Source organism: Solanum dulcamara, chromosome 5 (assembly GCF_947179165.1).
Source record: "Solanum dulcamara chromosome 5, daSolDulc1.2, whole genome shotgun sequence".
Lineage (NCBI taxonomy): Eukaryota > Viridiplantae > Streptophyta > Magnoliopsida > Solanales > Solanaceae > Solanum > Solanum dulcamara.
The window spans coordinates 13,746,064-13,772,199 of NC_077241.1; the positions used below are offsets into that span (position 1 = coordinate 13,746,064).

General features: G+C 36.4%; 1 protein-coding gene across 2 annotated transcripts; it reads left to right on the forward strand.

Moving 5' to 3' along the window:
* The first annotated feature begins 11,536 nt into the window (after positions 1-11,536).
* LOC129889047 (uncharacterized) lies at positions 11,537-25,105 on the forward strand. Of its 2 annotated transcripts, XM_055964157.1 has the most exons (4): positions 11,537-11,806; positions 12,999-13,111; positions 15,104-15,192; positions 24,810-25,105. In XM_055964157.1, the coding sequence occupies exons 1-3, from the start codon at positions 11,683-11,685 to the stop codon at positions 15,182-15,184; spliced, it is 318 nt and encodes a 105-aa protein (XP_055820132.1). In that variant the 5' UTR covers positions 11,537-11,682; the 3' UTR covers positions 15,185-15,192; positions 24,810-25,105. The 2 variants fall into 2 exon arrangements, with proteins under 2 accessions (XP_055820132.1, XP_055820134.1); XM_055964159.1 differs by lacking the exon at positions 24,810-25,105 and having other exon boundaries at positions 11,547-11,800; positions 15,104-15,391.
* The last annotated feature ends 1,031 nt before the right edge of the window (positions 25,106-26,136 follow it).

Genomic DNA, 26,136 nt, shown 5'->3' on the forward strand with positions numbered 1-26,136 from the left:
GTCATTTGAGAATTATCTTACAAACTCTTAAGGACTGTGAGTTATTTGCTAAGTTTAGCAAGTGTAAATTTTGGTTGAGATAAGTGGTGTTCCTTGGTCATATAGTCTCTGTAGAGGGCATTCAAGTTGACCCTCAAAAGATAAAAGTAGTTAAGAACTATCCTAAGCCCTTTTGTCCCTCAGATATTAGGAATTTCTGCGATTTAGCTGGTTACTACAAATGGTTCGTTGAAGGATTTTCTTTATTGCTTCTCCTTTATATAGATTAACTCAGAAGAAAGTCAAGTTTCAATATTTTGAAACTTGTGAGAAGAGTTTTCAGGAGTTGAAGACTAGACTTATATCTGCCCTAATTTTGACTTTACCGGAAGGTTCATGTCACGACCCAGCCCCGTGGGCCGCGACTGGTGCCCTATTAGAACACCCAAACAAGCTTACATACCAAATCATCATATTACAAAATAATTCCAATTTAATTTTTGTCTCAATCAGAATAGCAGGCTATCCTTAATTTCAGTAGCCACGCGTGCAGAAAATAATATATCAAACCAAAAAAGGGCGACGAAGGGCGCGTCACCAGATACGTACATATATACAAACATATGGGCCATTTTGGCCGTTATAACAAAAGGGTCTGTATTAAGACATAAATCATACACGAACGAACATACATGACCCATGACCCACACCTATGTCTACAGGTCTCTACAGAACATAATGGAAGTATATGACGGGACAGGGCCCCGCCGTACCTAAATGGTCAAATATACAGAAGCATATACACAGGAAAGCCATATACCAAAATGCAGGCTCCGAGTCAAAGGAGCACTCTGTAGTAGCCGAAGGTGTGTAGCCTATGCTGAGGGATACTGAATGTCTGTACCTACGGGCATAAACACAGCTCCCTGAAGAAAGAGGGATAGTACGAACTTTGTACTGAGTATGTAAAGCACAAATATAAAGAGTATAGATCGTAACTGAAAGGAAAGGTACAAGGAGCACATACCAAACCAGGACATTAAAATCTGTACTAAAAATATATGTACATAATGCAAATAAAAATCATGCATAAGGCTCGGGAACGTGGTAACCACCCTGACGCTGGTACCACAACACATCATACTCCGGAAGGTTTCAAATCTCCGTACAAACTCTGAACACATCATATCATCACAACATATCATATCATCAGAACATATCATATGTCATATCACATCATAACACCATAAATGGTACCCGGCCCTATGGTGAGGTCTCGGGCCCGTAACACATCATACTGCCGAATACATTATAGGACGCACGATTGCAAAGCCGGCCCGGGTTCCGGCGAACGAAGTCATAATAGTATGCACGAGCGGAGTAGTGAGAAACTAATGCAACATATATATATCAAGCATTTCTGAAATTATATTTGCAGTCCCAAAATAGGTATTAGAACATAAGAGGACGATTAGGACATTATTCTTTAGTAGGGAAAATCATAGGCAAAAGTTATTCCTTTATGTCGTACAAGAATAAACTAGATAAGTCAAATTAGGCAAACTTCAGAATTTGTGGGCCCACCTTCGGCCAAGCCGAGGTGGCGTACAGGAATTTCAAATATTTGGCTTTACGGAGTCATCTATCCAGGTTGTAGGATGATCCGGTCTCATAAGTAGAGGCTATGGATATTTGCACTTTTTTTTCCAACATATAAGAGTTTTTAAATTCAATTTCACTGAATGGATTTATAGGAAATTCAAGCTCGGATTCCTATGAGCAGAATTTTTCTCGAGACTCAAATTACAACCTACTACACTTAGAATATACCAAAAGAAGAAAAGGAAGAGCTTTACATACCTTATCCGCTTCTTCCGCTTACTCAAACTCAAATTCCGTTATCTCCAAACTCTACAAATGGTCACAATTGCCAATTGTAAGTTATAAGCCCTTAAGAGATCAATTTTAAATCCTCACTTGTCTACAGAAATTTGGGCAGAACCTCCCCTATAAATTGCCAAAATATCAACAACAACACCCACAAGCATACCAACAACATCAATAATTATGACAAAACCCAATTTACACTAGTAGTCTTTCTTCTTCTTCTTCTTTCTTCTTTCTTCTTTCTCTTCTTTCTTTTGTTACATAAGGCCACAATTTCTACTCCAACTTCACACCTTCAAACTAATATCAACATTTCATATTCATTTATTAGCTCAAGACCATTTAAACATAATTCGAAAGAAATTAACATTATTCCATATAATATACCAAAAATTCCATCAAACCATAATCCACCCAAAACTTCTACGAACACAACGGAACTACCAAATCGCATTGTCTTCTTCCAAATTCATTAAGAATAATAATAATTCCCATATTAAAATTCCACTTTCATGATTTTATAAAACTATACTAAAATCACATAATTTCCTATAACAACTTGTAATCAATTTCAAGGCCGTCTCGAATCGTTCAACTTTTAATTACATCATAACCGCCATAACGACACAACTAACAAGCTAAATAAAGTTCAATTCCTCTTCTCCCAACCATCACACCACATGGACACACACACCCACTTGCACACCCACATGGTCACACACCCACATACATCATAATTACATGATTTCCACTTAATTCCACTAGCTACAACACATAGACTTCTTCCATAACATAAAAAGATAGAATTCTTACCTTTTATTCAATTTTCGACTTGCCACAAATGTAATTTTCTCACTTAATTAACTATGCTACGTTGAAGAGGGCCTCAAACTTGATAAGAATTCAAGAAGATAAGATTTTTGGATCAAAGTTGAAGAACTAGGAATTTTTTTTCTCTTTTTTTTTCCTAGCTTCGGTCTCTTCTTCTCTTGGAAGATGACTTAGCTCTCTTTCTCTCTTTTGATGACTTTAAGTCTTCTCTTGAAGTTTCTAGTAGATAGAAGATATATAGATGATGGACCCTCTTAATTAATTTATTACCTAGAATTAAGTTTCCATGGGTTTGGGCCATCCTTTTCTTTGGGCCTCAACTCCTCTTATTATTATTATTATCTTTTTTTAGCCCAAAAACTATAAGTCTTATTTAGTAGTTCACAAAACTAATTTCCAAAATTTCCAATTTTTCCTTTAACCTTTTCTAGTATTTCCACATCCAAAATTTAGTCATAAGAATCTTGTATCCAATAAGATCAAATATAACCTTGCCCTTGACTTGTTACCATTATTCCTAACATATCCAAATGCAAAAAATACGGGTTGTAACAGTTCATATGGTTTTGTGGTGTATTGTGATGCTTTCATGATTGGCCTTGCATATTTATTGATACAACATGGTAAGGACATAGTTTATACTTCTAGGCAACTCAAGGTTTATGAAAAGAATTAACTGACTCACGATCTTGAGTTAGTAGCAGTAGTATTTGCCTTGAATATTTGGAGGCACTATCTTTATGGAGTTCATGTTGATGTGCTTATAGATCATAAGAGCCTATAGTATTATTTAATCAAAAAAACTTGAATCTTCGTTAGAGGAGATGGCTTGAGTTGTTGAAGGACTATGATGTGAGTATATTATAACATCAAGGTAAAGTCAATGTAGTAGTAGATTCTCTCAGTAAGTTTTCTATGAAAAGTGTTAGTTACATTGATAAAGAGAAGGAAAAAATAGTTTGTGGTGTTCATAGACTTACTCGTTTGGGAGTTCGTTTGGTGGATTCAATAGATGTGGAGTTATCATCCAGAATGATTTAGTCTTATGATGGATGTTAAGGCAAAACAGAAGGACGATCCAGCCTTGGTTGAGTTGAAGAAAGCATTCCTTAAACAGGTTGTAGAGACTTTCTCCCAAGAAGAAGATGGTGTGCTTCATTACTAGGATCGATTGTGTATTTCAGATTTTTATGGTTTGAGGCAAGAGATACTAGTATAAACCCATAGTTCTCGGTATTTTATTCACCTAAGAGCCACTAAGATATATCGTGATCTATGGGAAGCTATTGGTGGAATAGTATGAAAAAGAATATTGCGGAATTTGTGACTAAGTGTGCAAATTGCCAACAGGTTAAGGTTGAGCATCAGAAATTAGGTGGTATAACTCAGGATATCAATATTCCTACTTGGAAGTGGGAGTATTTGAACATGGACTTCATCATAGGTTTGCCTCCCACACGTCATCAACATGATTCTATATGGGTGGTTGTAGACCATATGACTAAATCAACATATTTCCTGTTAGTTAAGACTTCCTATTGGCTGAGAATTATACTAGCTTTACATTTAGGAGTTGGTAAAATTGCATGGAGTTATATTATACATCATTTCTGTCACGCCCCGGGAGGGTACCCTAGGCGTGGCCGGCACTCGAAGGCCATTTCTGACCTCTGAGCGAACCACCTGGTCCAGTCACATATTTAATCAATCACATTCTCTTAACGGATAACTCAATTAAAGAAATACTATTCATATATATAGGGCCGAAGGCCAAACATTTACAACCCAACAAGGCAATAAAATAAGACTCCTCAAAATAATCGTTCGACCTCCCCACACTCCAGTCTATGAAGCCTCTATCACAGTCTAAGAGGTGCCAATGACAAGTCCATGGCTACCAACAATCAAAGTAAATGAAATGTCAACAAAACTGTACATGAAGGCTCAACATCCTCCGGAAACTAGGAGGACTCACCAGCTAGCTGAGAGTGTATGTGGATCTTCAACGGAGCGCCGGTTGATGACCTCTGGTACCTGTCTCTGCATCATGAAATGATGCAGGACAAATGGCATCAGTACATAGAATGTACGAGTATGTAAAATGGCTGAATACAATGAATATCAAGGAAGTATCAATCAACTCGGAAGCTCAACTCAAGAGGAATACCAACCCAATCAAATGTCCTAAGTCTAAACAAGAATATGATTTAGACGGGACCAATCGCATACAATTCCACTCATTCTGACTCAGAGTACTATCAAGACCTATTTGGGAGTTTCTATTAACCGACAACCATCACTTATGAGCCAGTGAAGGTACAACAAAACGACGTTGTTGCCGCACCCGTTCATACCTTGCCAGGGTATGAACAAATCAAACACTCATGGATCCAATCCAACCAAGTCCTATAATGTTAGGACAAAACTCTTGGAGAAGCATCCGACTTTAACGGTTCAATCCCCCCTACGTTTGGAAACATAGGTATTGGGTTCGAGTATGGACTATACTCTTGCCCAATTCGGTGCTCGATACTCCTCCCAAGACTCAATGCTTATAAAATTCTATTCAATCAACTCAATCAACTCATATCGACAAGTCTCGTTACAACCTTGTCATCTCATCAACTCTATCACAATCACATCTTTCTCAATCGTACTATCCGATCAATCTCAAGCATATCATTCAAAGAAATTTAAATGCACATAGGTAGCATCATCTAGATATAATCAATCATTTCTTTCATCCATTTGAGAAATCTTTTGAGGCTTATCACAATTTCAAGACTTTAAATTGACATTTCATATTGAGCAACATTTTCAAGAAAATGACATCCTTTATCATAATCTACATAGTTAAGAAGATAAATAAAACATATTTCACAACTCATTTCTTCATCAACTCATACTCACCTAAGGGCTCATTTTTGGAACCTCTTAGCTTAACAACATTGACACATATAGAATCAAATAGATAGAGGACAAAACTCATTCAACCACAAATCGTACCAAGGAACTCCATTTTTATGAACATCTAACCTCAAGCAAGAGTAGGGCACATGGGTGGACTTAACCCATGTTTTAGATAGTCTTACATACCTTAGTGAAGACTTGGAGAAAACCTTGTGGTTGGGTCTTCAATGGAGGACTCAAATCTTAAAGCTCTTGGACTCCTTTTTGTTGGAAATGGAGAAGAAGAAGAAAAGAGAGAGAAGCTAGGGCTTTTTAGAGAGAGGGTGAGGCTGCAAAGTGTGTTCCCAAAAGACCAAGGGTAACATATATATAATTTGGGTAAGTTCCCAAATTATCCCTTCTCAAAAGTTCTGAAAATAGGCTAAAAACACACCTGGCGCGATAGTGGTGCGTCGCGCCATTGCAGCGCCAGGCTGAATACGCCTAAAACCTGCACACCTCGTAGTGGCACGCCGCGCCAGAGACCAAACTACTGAGGCATATTTCTGGCGCGATAGTGGCGCGTCGCGCCCTTACAGCGCCAAGGCCATATTTTTTGGGTTCTAGAAATTTGGCCTGAAAAACCCTGCACAACTGTTAGTGGCGCATTGCGCCAAGGAACAAACTACTGAGGCATGTTTCTGGCGCGATAGTGGCACGTCGCGCCCTTACAGCGCCAAGGCCATTTCCCCAGCAGTTGCAACCCAGGCCAAAAATGAAATTCCTGCCGTGCTAGTTCATCTTAGGATCGTCATATCTTTTGACTCCGAACTCCAAAATTTACATTCTTGGTGGCATTGGAAAGAAGACTCAATGACCTTTAATTTGATAGGTCGTGGGCCACCCAAATCGACGTCCTTCAAAAGATAGGGTCGTTAAAAGTCGACCCTTATACGAACTCATCCTAAACTTAGCCATGACGGATCGTTTGGACTTAGCTCGATCCTAGGGGTCCTTGGTGACCCCACATCACCTCTAACACTGCTCAGTCCCTCAGAGACTTATCTTAACTCACGAATATACTTCAAGATACTCGGGTTCGACCCTACCCGTATACAAGAAGGGTTTGAATTCTAGGGGAAAATTTTGAAGAGTGTTACAATTTCAGACAGGGGTACTCAGTTTACATCTTATTTATAGAGATCTTTTGAGAAAGACCTTGGTACTCAAGTCAAGCTTAGCATAATTTTTTATTAGTAGATAAATGGCTAAACGAAAAAGACTATTCAGACCTTAGAGGATATGTTGAGAGTTTGTATGATCAACTTTAAAGGTAATTGGGATGATTATTTGCCTTTGATTGACATGAGTTTACTTATAACAATAGTTACCACTCCAGTATTCAGATAGATCCATTTGAAGCGCTTTATGGTAGGAGGTGTAGGTCTCCTATAGGGTCGTTTGAGGCTAGTGAAATGGCTTTGATAGAGCCCGAGTCAGTTCATGAGGCTATGGAGACAGTTTGACTTATCAGAGAAAAGTTGAGAACATCCTAGAGTAGATAGAAATCTTATGCAGGTGTGAGAAGAAGAGAGCTTGAATTTGTTGTTGATGATTGGGTATACCTAAAAAATTTACCTATGAAAGGGGTGATGAGGTTTGGTAAGAAAGGAAAGTTCATTCCTCGATATGTTGTCCTCTAAAAGATTATGAGGAATTTTGGCAATGTGGCTTATGAGTTAGATTTTCCCCCAAAGCTAGCATCAGTGCATCCAGTATTTCATGTGTCCTTGTTGAAGAAGTGCATTGGTGATCTGACTATAATTGTGCCTTTAGAGATTGTTGGTGTGAAGAAAACTCTCTTATAAAGAGGTTCCAGTTGAGATTCTTGACTGTCGGACTTGTAAGTTGAGGAACAAGGAGGTCACTTCAGTAAAAGTCCCTCAGAGGAATCAGTTTGTTGAGGGAGTTACTTGGGAAGCAGAAGCACATATGATGGCCTCCCACATATTTTATTCCAGTTCAGCCCCAGAGTGAGGTAATAGTTCCTCCATGGTATTCTACTCATATTCAAGTATTTCAGTTATTCTCATGTCTCAGTATACATGCATGTTAATGGAATCAGTTCAGTCTTCATGTTTTAGTTCAAAGTCAACCACTCCATCAGTTTTCAGTGTTTAGCTTTCAGGTTTGGGATTGTAGTTCTTTCCCTACTCTTTTCAGCCTACTTAAACTCCATTCTAGGATGAATGTTTCCAAGGAGGATATTGTAACACCTAAAATGTGCCTAGCTCAGATAAGATCAGAAGAAGTGGGATATACAGACATTATATGTGGGCCATAAATAGAACTACAGACCATAGATGGTATCTATAAATGAGACTTCAGAAATAGGAAATTTGGTCAAAGATTTATGAGCCAAGTTTACGGGTCGCAATTAGTTTTACGAGTCGTAGACTTGAGTTGTAGGGCTTGGTTTAAAGGTTGTATTACCTTTTACGGATCATAGATCAGTCTGTAGACCAAAATCTTGAAACTCATAAAATCTCTGATTCTTACGAACCCCATTTACGAGTCTTAGTTGGAACTAAGGTCCATAGAAATGGTCTCGTGAATCAAAGTTCAGAAATCAAGCCTGATTTCTACGAGTGGAAATATATGGCTAGTAAATTCATCTATGGACCCTAGATGGCCCTCGTAGATAACTTCGACAGTTTTCAGTCAGGGTCATTTTGATTCTTTCCCACTCTTTTAATCCTTATATTACATTATTTTGGCTTTTCCTAAGTAGGATTACGGGTAATTATTCAACCCAAAACTTTTCTTACACGCACAACTCCCCAAACTCATATCTTTTTATCTCAATGTTCCTCTCAAGCAAGAACTATGGTTCCAAAGCTTCAAGTCTCCATTCAAGAAATTCAATATAAGATTCTTCACTCCATGTATGTGGTATTTATCAATGGGTATCATTTTACCTATTGAGTCTCAAAGAAACCATAGTTTTCATTTTAAGAATTTTACAAAACCTAGGGTTTCATGATTAGTATGTATTCTCAATATAATTTAGTTCTTCTTTATGAATAGCCTTTCCTTGCATGTTTTACTTATAAATCTATGTTTTAAATGGTATTTTCATGAACCCTCAGGGTATAAGCATTTTCATGTCTTAGATTTATGTTTTTTTAGATGCATGTTTCAAATGACGAATTTCATGATTTAAGATACTTTCAGATAAAGAGCCCGTTTGGATAGGCTTAAAAAAGTAACTTTTATGTATAAAGTGCTTTTAGAACTTTGAAGTGCTGAAAGTTATTTTTATAAATAAGCAGTTGAGTGTTTGGATAAAAGTGCTTATGATGTGAATTTTAGGGTTAAAAGAATAAAAAAAGGTAGTTTGAGAATTTAGTTAAAATATAAAGGATATAAAAGTAATTTCCATGGTCAAAGAAAATGACTTTAAGCAATTTGGAAAAAAAAGTTAGAAATCCTAACTTTTCATTTCTGACTGACTTTAAGAACTTTATGGCTTAAAGTCAGCATTAGGCAAACACGTCCAAAAGCTAAAAAGGGGCTTTAAGTTGGTTTTGACCAACTTAAAGCCAATCCAAACGGGCTCAAAGTGTCTCTCAGATATTATCAATGTTTATAAGTCAACATGACTCATGAGCTACTCAGTTATTATCAATTTATCAGTATAAGTCAATGTTATCATATTATTACTATCTTCAGTTAGTTGCATCCATGAAAGTTTTACTTAGCACCGAGAGGATTTAGGAATAAAGGCACACGGTCAGCGTCTGCTCAGACCTTTAATTAGTAGCAATCCCTAAGTCTCAGAACTACGTGTCACCGTAGGGTTAAAAGGAGTCTTTCTTCAGTTGAGGCCATCTTCTTAGTCTTTTACAAACATTAGCTTAGTGAATCCACATTAGCTCCAATCAGCCTTTATTCTCTGGCAAACTCTATTAGACCCTTTTGATGGGGATTATACATCAAACTCCATGTAGTAGCTCACATAATTATATGTTGGTTTAGTATCTCCTTTAGTCAGTCTTTCAGTTATTACACAACCAAGTATTCAATATTTCAGTACAACATTAATCAGATTTCATGTTATTTATTCGGTCATTACATCCGTACATTTTACAGTTATCATGTTTACTAGGCATAATCTACATACTCAAGACACTCAAAGTACTGACCATATACTTTCTACCTATATTGCTTGATAATATAGGCTTAGACGTTCAACACAAGCCACGGTTAGTACGAATTCCAGTCAGCGTAGCAGTAGTATTTGATGAGTCCTTATCCTTCGAGGATGACTTTTATCTTTCGTTCAATATTGTTAATTTTAGTTTTCAGAAATTTAGAGTTAACTAGGGTCTTGTATTTGAAACTCATTTAGTAGAGGCTTTCAGACAGTCATATGTTAATTTTCAACTTATATTAAAGATTTAGATTTTGCCTATCTTATATTTGAGTATAATTGATGATTTCGGTTTAGCTTTCGCATTCAGTTATCTTCTGCTATTATTTCGTGTATGTCTTAGTGTCATGCCAGACTATGAGTTTAGTTTGAGATCACGTATGACTCTAAGCACTGTGTCGCAACTAGGGATAGTCTCGAGGCATGACAGATCAGGTGGTATGACTCAGAGAATGCTCATACTTGAGTAAAAGTGGGAGTGAATTGATATAGACTTTGAGATAAGATTTCCACAAACTTTGAGGAAGTTTGATGATATTTGGATCATTATGGATAGGTTGACCAACTCTACCCATTTTGTTCGGGTTCAAACTACCTACATTTCAAAGACCATAATATACATTCAAGAGATATTTTATTAGCAAGGGGTGCCTATTTCTATTATTTTAGATCAAGATACTCAGTTCACATTTTATTTCTAGAGGTCTATGTAGAATGAGTTGGGTACTCGAGTAGAGATTAGCATGACTTTTTGCACATAGATGGATGGTCAGTCCAAGCAAATTATTTTGGTTCTTAAAGATATGTTATGGGTTTGTGTGCTTGATTTTGGTGTTCATTGAGACTAAATTTTTAACCTTGAAGAAGTTTTCTTACAATAATAATTATATTACAGAATTCAGATAGCATTATTTAAGGTTATGTATAGTAGGAAATATCGATCTCAGATTGATTGGTTCGATGCTTTTGAGGTTAGTTATGGAATACATAGTTATTGAGAGATTTCATAAATAAGGTTAAGTAGATTCATAGCAGCTTCTCACAGTTTAGAGTAGGCAGAAAAGTTAACCAGATCGGAAGGTTTGAAACCTAGGCCCATTTGGACATAACTTCAAATCATGTGATTTGAAATTAAGTTAATTTGAAGTTGAAATTTTGGTTGGGCGTGTAATTTGAAGTTTTTAAGTTGTATTTTTTCTGATAAATATGAAATCCCCATAATCAAGCTTAACCCTAAGTTCATTGGTCCATGAGTTGGCTTTGCCTCCAGGTTTATTAGGTGTTCATCCAGCGTTTCATGTTTAAGTGTTGAAGAAATATCATTCTTATGTTTATCATGTGGTTTGATGAAATTTGATACAGTTGGTCCAGAATTTGATATTTGAGGAGGTGCCTATAACTATTTTGAATAGGCAAATTCGAAGGCGAGGTCTAACAAGATTGCATCTATGAAGGTGCAATAAAGGCATCAGAGGAAACCACCTAGAAATTGAGTTGGACATATAGAGCAGATTTCCCTAACTTTTCAACGGTTCATGAACTTTTCTTCCTCTTCATTATTTTATTAAACCCATGTCAACAATCAAATCGAAATCAGGGGAGTATATGTTTAAATCATTTAACTCCATATATTTTCAATTTAATTTATAATTTTAAATATTTTAAAGTATTTACTTTGTCTCTACTTGTAGTAAGTATTCCACCTCACCCTTAGAGTTAATAATTTGTGAGTGGGCATAATTCATCCTCTTTTACCAACACTATTTTCCTGCAAATCCAGAGTCGAACAAACAAAACCTTGCACAACATGGGTTCACAATACCAGAGCTTAAAAGGGCTTGTCTCCTACAAAAGTTGCTACGACCCTTCATCTCAATTCAAGAATGGTTGAACTTGAGAACCACTCGTCTCCTCCTCCTGATCCCTCAAACGATCCGGTTCCTCCACCACCACTAGATCCAACAACCCCACATGCTCAAACTGGGTTCAATCCCAGCAGAAGTAAGTGTAAGATTTGTAGAATCTAATTTGACCGTATGTTATTTCAATTGCGGTAAAATGGGTCTGTAATAATGGATATAGAGGTTCTTTAAGCCAACCCAATTCGTTTTTTTTTTCTTCTGATGAATTTTTTCCCTGTATATATCTGTCCTAGAGATTTTCCTTTTCCTTAATCTTTTTTGTCTCGATAGAAACTTGTATGTATAATTCTGAAATTGCCTGCAAATTATTTACTAGTATTTTGAATGAATGGGTCGAATAAAGTGAATGATATATCCCATTCATATGTAATGTTTGGGATTTCATATTTGTTTACGCTAGGAGGGATGTAAGTTCTCAGATTGAGTTTGAAAAACAATCTGATTTGATTTGTTTCTCTTTTGCAGCTTAGATACTTTAGGGATTTAAAGTCAATATTCTTATCTTTATTTGCACTTTGTTCGTCTAAGGAGCTGTCTCAATGGATTTGCTGAAACCCCTAAAGGCTAGATAGAGCGTTTATAGAATAAACTAAAGATTTGTCTGTCTTATTTTGTATTGTGGTGGGGTTTGGATGTATCAAAGAATGAGCATTGCAATAATATGTCTCTTCTTGTTTATGTTGGGAAGAGTCACAGTTGAAGGGGTCACAAATTCTAGATATACTCGTACCTATCAAAGAAAACAACTTTCTTGCTATGTTCCTAAAATAAAAAAGATTAATCCTAAACTTCTGCCTTCTTGATATCTGATTGATTATAATATATGTAAACATAGAGTCCTTCATCTCATATTGGTTGGCTTTTCGTTTTCTTTCTTTTCGCTTGCCATTGTTGTGTCACTGGGGTTGTGGTCTTCTCTTTGGCAACTCACAATGGTGATTTTCTCTAATAGATTAACTAATTGTGAGTTTAGTATCTTGAGCAAAATATCTTCTAATGAGATAAAATGGTGGTTATCTGTAATAGATAATTTAGTTATCAATTTGTCTCTTGAGCACTTATCTTCCAATGAAAGATGACAAGACAAATAATATCATCTCCAAAGAATTTGGTAGCTGAGTATTCGTCTATCGAACTGTTTGTGTCCAGAAGATTTTAGTTTGTGTTAGTTTTGAAATGGAGGAGAATTTGATTTGTTTAATCTAACATGTACTGTTTCTTCTAGTTTATTACAGTTGTTTAATCTAACATGTGCTGTTTCTTCTTGAGTATCACAGTGATTGGTATCATCAGAAGGAAGGCCATGATAAAAGACTTAGCTGCTATATACCATGCAGAGTGCCTTGCATATTGTCAAGAACTATTGGAACTTCAAAAAAAAGCGGAAGAGGTTAGCAATATCGTCCTGCAACTTTTATGTTCATTTCACTTTGAAGAAGGCCCTTTTTTTGAATTTTAAAAAAATAAAAAATTCATGCTTAAAGGAATAATTGGAACCTATTATTTTGACTGAGTATTTACTTCATGAGATCAATATCTACCGTTAACCTAAATTGCGTGGACTCTTCACTTTCGATGCCACCCCCGGGTCGGATTCTCCAAAAGTACACTTGGAGAATCCGACACACACCTGTTGACATATTTGAAGAATCCGAGCTACATAGCTGTCAACATATCATGGTCATAACAACGAGTTTATGCTTGTAAATTTTCTGTCTTTCTCCCACTAGAGGCTCTTTGCAGTTTTACTAATTTTTAGGAAGATAGGTAAGTGAGTTGTTTGCATGTGCAGACTCTTGTATATGTCGTTGTCCTGGACCTTAATTGCTCTGTTTTGATTATTGAAAAAATATGACACTTGAGCCTAACTTAACCCCAAAAGCTAGCTCATGAGGGAGGATTTCCCAACTACATATAAGCAGATAACCAGTCCATTTTCCAACCATTGTGGGGTTCTAACCCACCTAACACGATAACACACCCCTTTTGCACCTAGGCTCAATTAGAGCGTGGACCGGAGCCCAAATGGGGATGGAGGTGGCTCTAATACCATGAAAAGATATGGTATCTAGGCCTAACTCAATCCCAAAAGCTAGCTCATGACAGGAGAATTGCTCGAGTCCATATAAGTAGACCACAGGTCTATTCCCCAACCAATGTAGGACTCTAACCCACTCTAACAATTATCAATCTATAATGGTATGACTTGCAATATCTGTTTTTTCGCTAGACGGTTTCATTTGCTAGCTGTAGATGTACAATGTTGCTCCTCACTCCACTTCTTTTCCTGTGGTCTTTATTTAAAGATTGTCTATCTCTTGTATATAAATACATTGTTGAAACAAAAAAAATGATATACATACATTGCTGAGAAGTATATATGATCATTGGAGGAAAGAGAGGAGTTATGGGATTGTGGTTGGAAATTTTAAGAGAAGGATATGACACTTGTATATGTGTTGATGAGAATATGATGTTTGTAACCATCTGATAATACATGAGCTGTAACTGAAAAAAGAGGTACAACTGGAGGGGCTAGATAGGAAGCTCATCAGAAGATGCAAGCATTTTATTCTGTCCGAGAAAAAGAGAGATTTCCCATTCAAAAGAACATGCAGCAGATTCTTTTTCTGGTAAAAGAAACTAGCTCTAGCGGTTACTTAATAGCTCTAACAGTTCCTTGACAATTACTAAGTGACAAAGAACCAGTCATGAATGAAGTTTTTCTATCAACAGTAGGAGGAGGTTCAGCAGTTGTAACGGCATCTTACTGGAGATTCAGTTGTAATGGTTCAAAACTTTGAGAGTTGCTTGGAAATGATGAATGTCAGTTGAGTGAATTACAGAAAAAATTAACTTAGTGATTGATATTTGTTGTGTGTGCTCTGGTCTCATTAATCACTCAGCTTTCAAAGTAATTGTATGATTATTATGACAGGTGCTTGTGTCTAAAATGATATGATAAAGGAACTGCTCAACTCCTAAATAAAGTCAGAGTTTTGTATTCTGCTTAGGCCTTAGTTTTTTCTTACTTTGATAGCTACTCATTTATCCCAATTATTCTCTGGACTCGTTAGTCCTACCCCATGCCTTACTTTCCTGTAAAAATTGGAGAGGAAATCCTACTTTGCAATGCTTTCCTAACACCACCTTACTTCAAGTTTCTAGTACAATGCCTGCCTTGATGAACATAATATGCGAAGTTTTGGAGTTCTCATCAGAATCTAGTAGTAAAAAGATGAATATGCAATAATTATGATGCCTACCAGCTCTTATTTTCCCTTTTTTCGGAAAGATATGTTAATTGCTTGTGTGTTCATTTTTCCTGGTTTGTTATATCCATTATCATAGTAACCTTTTTTTTCCTTCCAAATGCTCGCAGTCATTAATTGAAATGAAAGCTGCAGAAGATTCAAGGAGAGAAACAATGAGGCCCCCAAAACGTATGAAGAAAGCCCGTTAGCATCTAACGTAAGATATGCTTGTGCTCTATTCTCTGTGTTCTTGAAAGATTTTCTTGCCCTTTTAACATTAGCAACCTGGAAATTGTCGTTTACTTATTCCAGAAAGGTACAAGTTTGTTAAATCTGATAGATACAGCTCATTACAGAAGATTAAGATGAATTGTATTTTGTTATTTCAATTTTGAGGTAAAGAAAAGTATGTTGATAAAGCTGGATCAATCATAGAAGTCATAGAATCCACGTAAGCTCTGCGCATATGCTAGTTACATGAAGGTCATGCTAAGCCCGGGTCCAAGTTCATGACATAAAAATAATATGAGTAATAATTTAATTAAAAAAGTATAATTTGTATTATATTTTCCAAAGTTGGTCAAAGGCGTGCTTAAAGTTTTGTTGCCTTGTTTTTCATGTAGAAGATGTTTCTTCTCCTTGTCGTCTCTGTTTCTCTTGTTTGTGAAGATGATGAAGAGGCCAAATTGATGATGGTTCCCTTCTGATTTGCTCCCGATCTAACTGTATTATGAGTTTTATAGCCCATGATGCTTGTGTTGTTTAGTCCTTTTGTGTAGCCCTGCAAAATGAACAAACAGTTATATAAGAAACCATCTTCATTTTTCTCCTCTTGTATTTGAAAATCTCTGTGTGTCCCTTTTCCTTTTTTCCCCAACTCCTTCAGTGATTCTTAATTCCTAAATAAGGGATTTGACTTTTATCACTGTTTAGGATTCTTCTCATGTGCACGTCCAAATCCTTAAACAAATAACACTGCATTGGTCCTTCATCTAAAGCATAATTGGCTAAAGCATCAGCCAATTTATTTGCTTCTCTTAGGGTATGCTTAAAAACGACATCCAAATCTCTCTTGTATTCCTCCACTTCTTCTATCCAGTCTGCTATATTCCATGGAGGTTTTCAATCTCCAGTTATAATTTTTTGGATAGTTTGAGAGTCTGTCTGAAAAATGATGTTATTAAGCCCCTGCTGCTTACAGTATTTCAAGGCTTCCAGTAGAGCCACAATTTCTGCTTCTATATTGGTGGCATAACCAATTTCCTCTGCTTGAGCATATATTAAATTCCCTTGTGCATTTCTCACACAAAAACCATAGGCACTCCTCCCTGGGTTACCTCTAGAAGCTCCATCAGTGTTGCAAGCACACCAACCGTGTGGAGGGATATTCCATCTAACTTGCGTTACTTTCATTCTTGCTTTGCCTTCCTCCAGTAAATGCACCAAATTTTTCCACCCAGTAGGAATATTTCTAATTGAGGGGTTTCTGTATAGAACTAGTCTTTGGATAGAGATTAGGACTAGATAAATTACTGAGCTATTAACCTTCCTATGCCCATGTTTGATACCATTTCTTCTCTTCCACAATTCCCACAAAATAATTGATGGCACTGCTGCATATATCTGCTTCAATCTGCTAGTTACTGGTGCATTCCACCATTTCACAATTAATTGTTGTAGTTGTACTCCTTCCATGCTTATTCCTGCGGCCTTGCAAAAATAAGACCAAGTTCTTTTAGCAGTCTCTGATGTTAGGAATAAATGGTGCATCGTCTCCTCTCTAGGATTTATACAACACCAACACTTAGACACCAAATTAAAGTTCATCTTTTTTAGGACGTCATCAGAAGGAATTTTGTAATTCCAGCATCTCCACATAAAAAAAGAAATTTTAAAAGGCAATCCTTTAATCCACATGAAACTATATTTGCTCATTTGTGGTCCCCTTAACCTAATAAACTCCCAGGTTGATTTAATAGTAAAACCTCCACTTGTGTCTAGTATCCACCATGGTCTATCACAATTTCTTTCTTCCCCGGGGGTGGTTATATTGTCAATGATGTGATCAACAATGTCTTCAGTGAGTACTTCCATCAATTTTCTTCTATTCCATCTCCCCTGTTCAGTCATTTCTTTGACATTTTGAATTCTAGTATCATAGGTATTCCCTGGATTTACATAGTATAGAGCTCCCAATCCAGTCCAGTTATCAAACCAAAAAAGTGAATTCCCTTTCCTAGTTTGCCACCAAATTTGATGTTCTATTAGGTCCCTGGCTTCTAGCATTTTTTTCCAGGTCTGTGATCCCTGTTTCCATTGTACCACTATAGCATGATCCTTTCTACAATATTTGTTAGTCATATAGTCACTCCACAAGGTAGATTTTGTTCTGAAGTTCCACCAAAGTTTACAGAACAGTGCCAATGAGACATCATGAAGTGATCTAAAACCTAGGCCTCCTTCTGTGGTTGGAATACATACCTTATTCCAAGCCACCCAATGTCTACTCTTCCCCCCAATAGTATTGCTCCAAAAAAACTGAGCAAACATCTTGTGTAGTTGTCTGATAATTCCAATAGGAGGGTTAATAGCTGATAATATATGTATTGGCATGCTTTGCAACACATGTTTAATAAGAATTGTCCTTCCTCCAAAAGATAACATCTTTCCTTTCCATCCTTGAAGTCTGTTCATGATTTTAAGGATCAAAGTATTAAATAATTCCTTTTTTCTTCTACAGTGGTAAATAGGGCAGCCCAAATACATAAAGGGGAATTCTTTTCTATTGATACCAGTTACAATCTCAACTGTGATACTGATGTCACCTGATACTCTGTTATGCATATAGACTGCACTTTTGTCCATGTTAATCTTTTGCCCAGAAGTCTGTTCATAGTTTCTCAAAATCTCCATTATTTTTTGCAAAGACACCACATCTGCTGAGGTAAAGATAATCATGTCATCTGCATATGCAAGATGATTGATTTTTGGACTCCATTTAGGCATTCCAAAACCCTTAAACTGAGAATTTTGATGCAATGCATTTAAACTCCTTGATAGGACTTCTGCTCCTAGAATAAATAGGGTAGGAGAAAGAGGGTCCCCTTGCTTTACTCCTCTAGTAGATTTAAAGAATCCTTGTTGTTGGCCATTTATCAACACTGAGTACCAGTTGTTGCTAACAATTCTATAGATCATGTCTATACTCTTTTCTGAAAATCCCATCTGTCGAAGTACTTTAGTTAAGAACATCCAAGATACCCTATCATAGGCTTTTGCCATATCCAACTTCATTATAACATTTGCATCTTTAGTTCTTAGCCTTATGTCAGAGACAATTTCTTGGGTCAGTAGGATATTCTCCACTATACTTCTGTTTTTAATGAAGCCAGCTTGATTGAGAGATATATGATCAGTTATTTTGGGAACCAATCTTTCATGGATCAATCTAGAAAAGATTTTGTTCACAAAATTGCTCAAACTAATTGGTCTCATATCAGAGAGAGTGTTAACCGTATCTTTCTTTGGTATTAAGATTAAATTAGTATGGGTGACAAACCTGGGCAATTCTGCACCACAGAAGAAGGCTTTCATCATATTGGTGACATCCTCTTCAATGATTTCCCAGCAAGCTTGATAGAACACACCAGTAAATCCATCAGGTCCTCCTGTACTTTCACTATTTAATTGGAAGACCACTGCCTTAACCTCTTCTTTGGTAGGTTCTGCTTCAAAACACAGGTTGTCTTCCTCAGATATCATTTTGGGTAAGTGGTTAAGGATTTTATAGTCTTTTGGATCTTCTTTCTTTGTGAACTGATCAGTGTAAAAATTGATGGCTTCTGTGATTATTCCCTCTTCCTCTTCTATCCAGTTCCCATCTTCTCCTTGTATTCTTCTTATCTGCATCCTTCTCCTTCTCCCTTGTACATGTGCATGAAAGAATTTTGTGTTTCTATCCCCATCATGAAACCACTGCATCCCAGCTTTCTGTTTCCAGAATTCTTCCTCTAGATGTAGGAATCTGTTTAAATCTGCTTGTACTTTGTGCAATTCCTGTCTGTTGGTAGGTGTTGGACTGTACTGAAAATGAGTTTCCTTCACTTTGATAATCTCTTCAAGGGTTTCAATTTCATGAAATATATTCCCAAAAGTTACTTTACTCCATTGTGACAAAGCTGCTTTCACCTTTTTCAGTTTATGATGAAAAAGTATGAAAGGGTTTGCCATAAACTCAGCTGTCCAATTTTGTCTAACTATCTCCATAAATCCTTCCTGTTTTACCCAAAAATTTAAAAACTTGAAAGGTTTTTTGATGTTTCTATTGTCTCCTATGTAAGAAATTAACACAGGAGCATGATCTGAACCATTTCTAATCAAATGTTTGATATCAATACTAGAGTATTTTGATTGTAGTAGTTGGTTGCCCAAACATCTATCTAGTCTCTTGAATATACAGTCATCCCCATTTTGACCATTCCACCAAGTAAATTTGTTGCCACTAAACCCCAAATCTGTTACTCCACAATTCTGGATACATCCTCTGAAATCCATAATTTCATTAATGGTTACTGGTAGACCTCCAAGTTTCTCCTCTTCTGATGTTATTGTATTAAAATCACCCCCAATCATCCATGGAATGTTGATTGAGGTAGCTAAATCCTCCATAGAGTCCCATAACTCCATTCTTTCATTTTGAGTACATTTTGCATATACCATTGTTACTAGTATCTCATCTTGACTTCCTCTGATCTTTAGCTTTATGGTTAAATGTTGCTGATGATCCATTATTATGTGATAGTCAAAAATATCTTCCACAAAAACCCAGATCTTACCTGATATATTGGCCATTGCATGTTCCATGCCTAGCATCAAAGCCCGAGTTTTGTTTGCACTTTGGGTTTAAAGTCCCAACGAACCTTAGAGCTTTTTTGCATTTTTGTACTTTTGATAAAACTAAATTATTTTCTCATCACATAATTAATATAATTCAATGGCACATTTAATATGAGTATTGTTGATAAGTTTTCATAATATTTAAAGTTCCTAATCACCTAATTAGATCATTTTAAAGTAAAAGTTTACTTATGAAGAAGGAAGTTTTGCAGGAGAAATATAAATATCATCGGGGACACAAGCGATTCGACATTTTGTGAAATAACATGATTTAAATTATGTTAAATAATTACAACTCGATGAAAGTCATAAATTGAAAATATTGGCGTTTATTCAATGAAGTGGTTGAGAATCCTGAGTTCTCATGTTCAAAACTCAGCGGAGACCAAAAAACCACTAGGTGATTCTTCTCATCTATCCTAGTCCTGGTGGATAGAGTGACAAATAATGTTAAGGGCAATTTAATACTCCCCACGATTCATATTTAATACTCATAAGATCTATTAAATGCTCCCGTTGGAAACGAAAATGTGGCTCCACTGTTACCAAAATGTATTGTGACAAATAATGTCAAGGGTAATTTAATACTCCCTGTGATTCATATTATATGGTATTTTTAGCTTACAACAACATATGCAGTGTAATCTCACGAGTGAGGTCGAGGGAATGTAGAGTATACGCAAACCATACCTCTACTAGTGGAGGTAGAGAGGTTGTTTTTAAAGACCCTCAAGTCAAGTGCAACAAATCAAAGTAGTTATGGAAAAAGGAAATACCATTGTGAAGAAAACATGTCAATTAATAAGGAAAGAAGTACAAAACATTCAAAAAAAAGGAACAGTAATAACATTGAAATAATGAGGTACCTGAACCATAATAGACAACAAATGGCAACAAATACAAAAGCAAGAAACTACATGTATATGACTAATATTATGACAAATAATGTGCTTCTAGACTCCTACCAAGCCTAATTCCGCCAAAAAACGAAACAAAGCTCAACTACCTATTAATCTTTTATTTTAATTTGTGACTTCCATATCCTCTTATGTAAGGTCATCTCTTTGATAAGCTGAAGTTGCATCATGTCTAGTCTAATCACTTCTCTCCACTACTTCTTCGGCCTACTTGTACCTCTCCTCATATCTATTATTTTCAACCTCTCACGCCTCTTCACTAGGGTGTTTGCACATCTCCTCTTTACATGTCCAAACCATCTTGACCTTGCTTTCCTCTTCTTGTTCACCATGGAGGCCACTCTCACCTTGTCTAAGATATCCTCATTCTAAATCTTATCTCTCCTAGTATGTGAACACATCTACCTTAGCATCCTTGTTTTCGCAACTTGCATTTTCTGAATATGAGAGTTCTTAACTGGTCAGCACTCCACTGCATATATCAAAGTCGGTCTAACCAGTACGTTGTAGAAATTACCTTTAGGTTTTGGTGTTATCTTTTTATCACACAAGATTTTGGAGGTGAGCCTCCATGTCATCCGCCCTGCACCAATATGATGTGTGACATCATCATCGATCTCCCTATTTTCATGGATTAAAACCCCAAGATACTTGAAACTTACTTTCTTGGGGATGGGTTGTGTATCAAGCCTCACTTCCACGCCTACCTCATATGAGGCATCACTGAACAAGTAGGAAGTGTTTTAACTAAAAAGTAAGAAGCACTTGAACCACCAACAACAACATACCTAGTGAAATCCTTCAAAGTGGGGTTTGGGAAAAGTAAAGTATACGCAAACCTTGCCACTACCTCGTGAAGGTAGAGGAGCTGTTTCCGAAAGATTCTTGGTTCAAGTGCATCAAACCAAGTAGCAGAAGAAGAAAACAATGGAAGAAAGCATAGTGGTTAATAAGAAAAACAATGCAAGTCTAAAAGAGGAAAACACTAAAAACCTTAAAACAATGTGATAATCGACATACAATAAACAATATATGGCACGAACTACAGGATACGACTAGTCCTACAACAAGCACACCTATGTAGGGCAAGACAACACCCTACCCCTACTAGCCTTCCACCCTAATACGCGAACCTCCACTCTTTTCTATCTAAAGTCATGTCCTCAGTAATGTAAAGCTGCATCATGTCCTGTCTAATCACCTATCCCCAATTCTTTTTCCATCTACCCCTACCCCTCTACGCACTCCCTACCACCAGCCTCTCACACCTCCTCACTGGGGCGTCGACGTCCCTCCTCTGCATATGCCCAAACCATCGCAGTGTCGCTTCTCTCATCTTATCTGCCACAGGGGCCACTCCCACCTTCTCCCGGATAACCTCGTTTTCTTGTCACTCCTGGTATGTCCACACAGCGATCTCAACATCCTCGTCTCCGCAACATGCATTGTTTCAACATGTGAGTTCTTGACCGGCCAGCACTCCACTCCATACAACAAGGATGTCTAACCACCACTCTGTAGAACTTACTTTTAAGTTTAGATGGTACCTTCTTATCACACAAGACTCCAGAAACAAGCCTCCATTTCATCCAAGCACTTTAAATAAAGTATCCTTTATTAAATAGTACCAATCTATCATTTTGGTGCTACAAATTAAAAGATAATGTAGTTCATGCACATTTTTCATCGAAGTTGAAGTCTCAAAATTCTCAAAGAAAAGCTGTAGAAGTTAATACAGTTATTGAATATTAATGGCTTTTTAGAAATTTTTGCTCCTCGAAAGAAAACACACAAACCGTTTAAGTTAAATTGATAACATTAGTGTTTTTGTATAATTATCGACTTAATTAAAGATAATAGATTACAAAATATAAAGCCATTAACATCTTCCTCCTTCATGGTCTTTCATAGAAACATCTCAATAGGGAAAATAAGTCCACTTTTAATTTTCTAAAAATAGATTAATAAATGCAGAAACTTCATAAAAGAATGATAAATGCACAAACTGAGAAATAAATACAAAAACTTGATAACTTAAATGCATGACGTAGAACATTCTTTCAATCAGCCAAGAAGATGTAAGTATGTCAAGCATTAGAAGGCAGCCGTGAATCAAAGAGCAACTGGAATGCTCAAATAATATTCTTCCCCAAAATTCTTCAAATTTATCCAATTTTGTCAATTTAATCATGGGAAACAAAAGGAAGACTCAAAAATTAAATAAGTGAGCAATTTATTATCTAATTTTCATGGTACCTCAAGGACAAAATGGTGATAATCTGACAGCATAATATTTGTTTATACTCCGATATGGATAGCAAGGAAAGAAGAATTCATGTTCTTTGGTTGCCTGCTTTTATTACTTATTCTTTCTTGATTAGGGCCATCATTTGCACTAGTGCTCTAAATTCTTCTCTGATTACATACAATTTTTCCCAGTAATGCAACATATTTGGTTTGCATATCATGTTAACTGATTAACATTTGAAAATAAATATTAACACGTTAACAAAAATAACTAAAAGTCAGTATAACTTGCCTATATCAAGCAATGTACTGATGTAGAAGAAAGAAATCGAATTTGAAATGATTGAAATCAGTTAAGAATATGGTGAAGAGATTAAAACTAAGATAATGAAATTACAGAAGAGGGAAACACTACAATCTCACATGAACTTATCAATCAAAAAATCACAGATGTAGAGAGCGAAAATTGTCAAAAGAACTAACCAGCTTCAGCAGACGGAGAACAAGCAGTACATTTGCCTTTGACACGAACACATTATCTCAGCAATGCCTTGAGATGGCACAATAAAAATAATTAAAACAACTCAAAGACAAAAATACAAGAATTCTTCACAAGTGATACAACTGCACAAAAAAAGCACATACCGAAGAAAAATAAGGTTGGCCAACATAGGTATTTTGGTTCCCTTTTTTCATTAATCAGATTTTGGATTTTGCTTATACTCTGTGTACCAAATTCACCCTCCGTAGACACTTCAAATATCCAATTCACCTTCAAAATTTCACTTTACCCAACCAAAACCAGCAAGAACTATGCATACAAGTTCAAATCACCTGGTATTTATTTCTTAGCATACAAGTTCAAATCAGAAATTATTGACATGCATTGTACCCTTCGGGGTGGCTCAGTGGTTTGGGCTTGGGACTTTTATGTTGGAGATCTCAAGTTCTAAACCCCTTGCCAACGAAAGCAAGCGTTTTGCCTTTTGAGTCAAGTTCGTCACACCGGACTTGTCTAGTGCGGGTTATCTCTCCTATGTGGTTTGCGAGCTATTGCATAGGAGCGGGGTTATACCTTGTGCGCACCGTAAGGTTAGTGACTGTGTAGTTTGCGAGCTATTGCATAGGAGCGGGGTTTTACCTTGTGCGCACCGTAAGGTTAGTGACTGTGTAGTTTGCGAGCTATTACATAGGAGCGAAGTTTTATCGTGTGTGCACCCAAATGGTAGCGGCTACGGGTTTCCCTTGTCATCAAAAAAAAAATATTGACATGCATGAATAAAATCTTAGTAAGAAACTATCCAATAGATATGGAAATTTGTAGTTTTTCGAGCAAATTTCCATTACCAACAAATGGGTGCACAAATAAAGTAAAAAGGGGATAAAACTCACCAGATGTCAGAAATAATAGAAGGCATAGACAAACTTGGAACCAAAATGAGAGAACTCGAAGAAGAAGAAGTTGAGTTAGTGAAGAGAATGAATAGATAGATACAAAATAATGATTTCTGGACTGTACGATGGTTCAATTAAGCTCAAAGCAAGACATATGCCCTTCGTCGTAGGACTCATGCTTATTAAAAGTTATTAATAATTACTGTATTGTGCATCTTTTGTGACTTGTAAATATGGTTTCAAGCACTATCTTGGTGCTGGTGTTTAATATATTGTTACCTGTTTAAAAAAAGAAGTATGTTAAATCTTTTCTTTTTCTCAAATTGGATCAACTATCCTGATCTGTCCGAAAAGTTGACGCTATCTATCATTGATGCAGAGGATGCATTTTTGGATTTTTGGATTTTTGGTGATTAAATTGGGAGCCATATCTTAGTTTCTGATCCTGCAATGGTCTCTATGCCGTGCTATGTGGATGGAACCACTAGGTACTAATCGTATAGCTCAAAGTCACACAGATACTCTATTTTGTAGGCAGTAGAGTTTGATGATTGTACAGTTATATGCAGAATGTAACCTTGTTTACTGTATGAGTAGAAAATAGCATTAACTGGTAAAGCTTGGCTGCTAAACGTCTACAGCAAATTCTACCACAAGAAAACTGAGGAGAGAAAATATGTATTTTTCTTTTCTTTTTGCTTACTAATCTGAATTTGCACGGGATATTTCCATAAAGTGAAATAAAGCCGTAAAGTGCTCTCAAGAAGTTTTTTCATTTTCAAAGCTCGAAAACGTATCTTTGGTTCATGGATATCCAAATGTGGCATGCCCAAATAGAAATTGTGGTGAACAGGGACCCCATGTTAGCGATCAACACCCAAACGAAAAATTTTATTATGTGCTTCATTCAACTGACATCATGGCACACTACGTACAACCTTTTATGGATATGTTCCTTTAAAAAAACATTATTTTATTTTCTTGAAACGAAAAGTATGTAAGCACTTGTTTATTACACAATTTTTGGGGAAAAATTAGTCTTTCCCTTGAAAGTACATGCTACACAAGTAGTATTTTCTTTCACTTAATGATTAGTGGATAATATTGGTAAGATTAAGACCTATTTTATGTTGCCAGTGGTTTTTAGTTTAAATTTTTCCCTATTTCTTGGCTTTCATCTATAAGCAAGCACTTTCTTGGGGAATTATAACTTTCTGGTAAAAGAATAAAATGGAAATAATATTTATTCGCCAAATTTGGCTGTTGAAGTGTAACGTAGTGCAATTGAGTTTCAATTGCCTGCAAAAGATTTTAATTAAACTAAGAGCAGTAAGGAGATGTGTCTTGAGGATGTGTTTTTTAACCAGATATTGCCTTACTGTATAATTGTTTGAATATATAAATGACAATGATAGTCAAAAAAAGGTCAAATACTAGACAACCCATCTAATTTGCACTTGGTTTTTAATTTTTTTATTTCGTTCTCTTGTTGTTTTTTTGCTGCTGCGGCCTCAATACAATTCTGGCTATCCTCTCTCTTCTTTTGCATGCTGCCCGTGTTGCCCTCTCATGATTGAATGTGAAAAAGAATTTATTTTGTTTAGCAACAGTCTTATAAGGATGATGTAGAGGAAAATTTCTCGTTGCTGCGTTTGCCGTTAAAGAGTAAGATGCTGATTCATGGGTGGGTGCTGATGATCCACCAT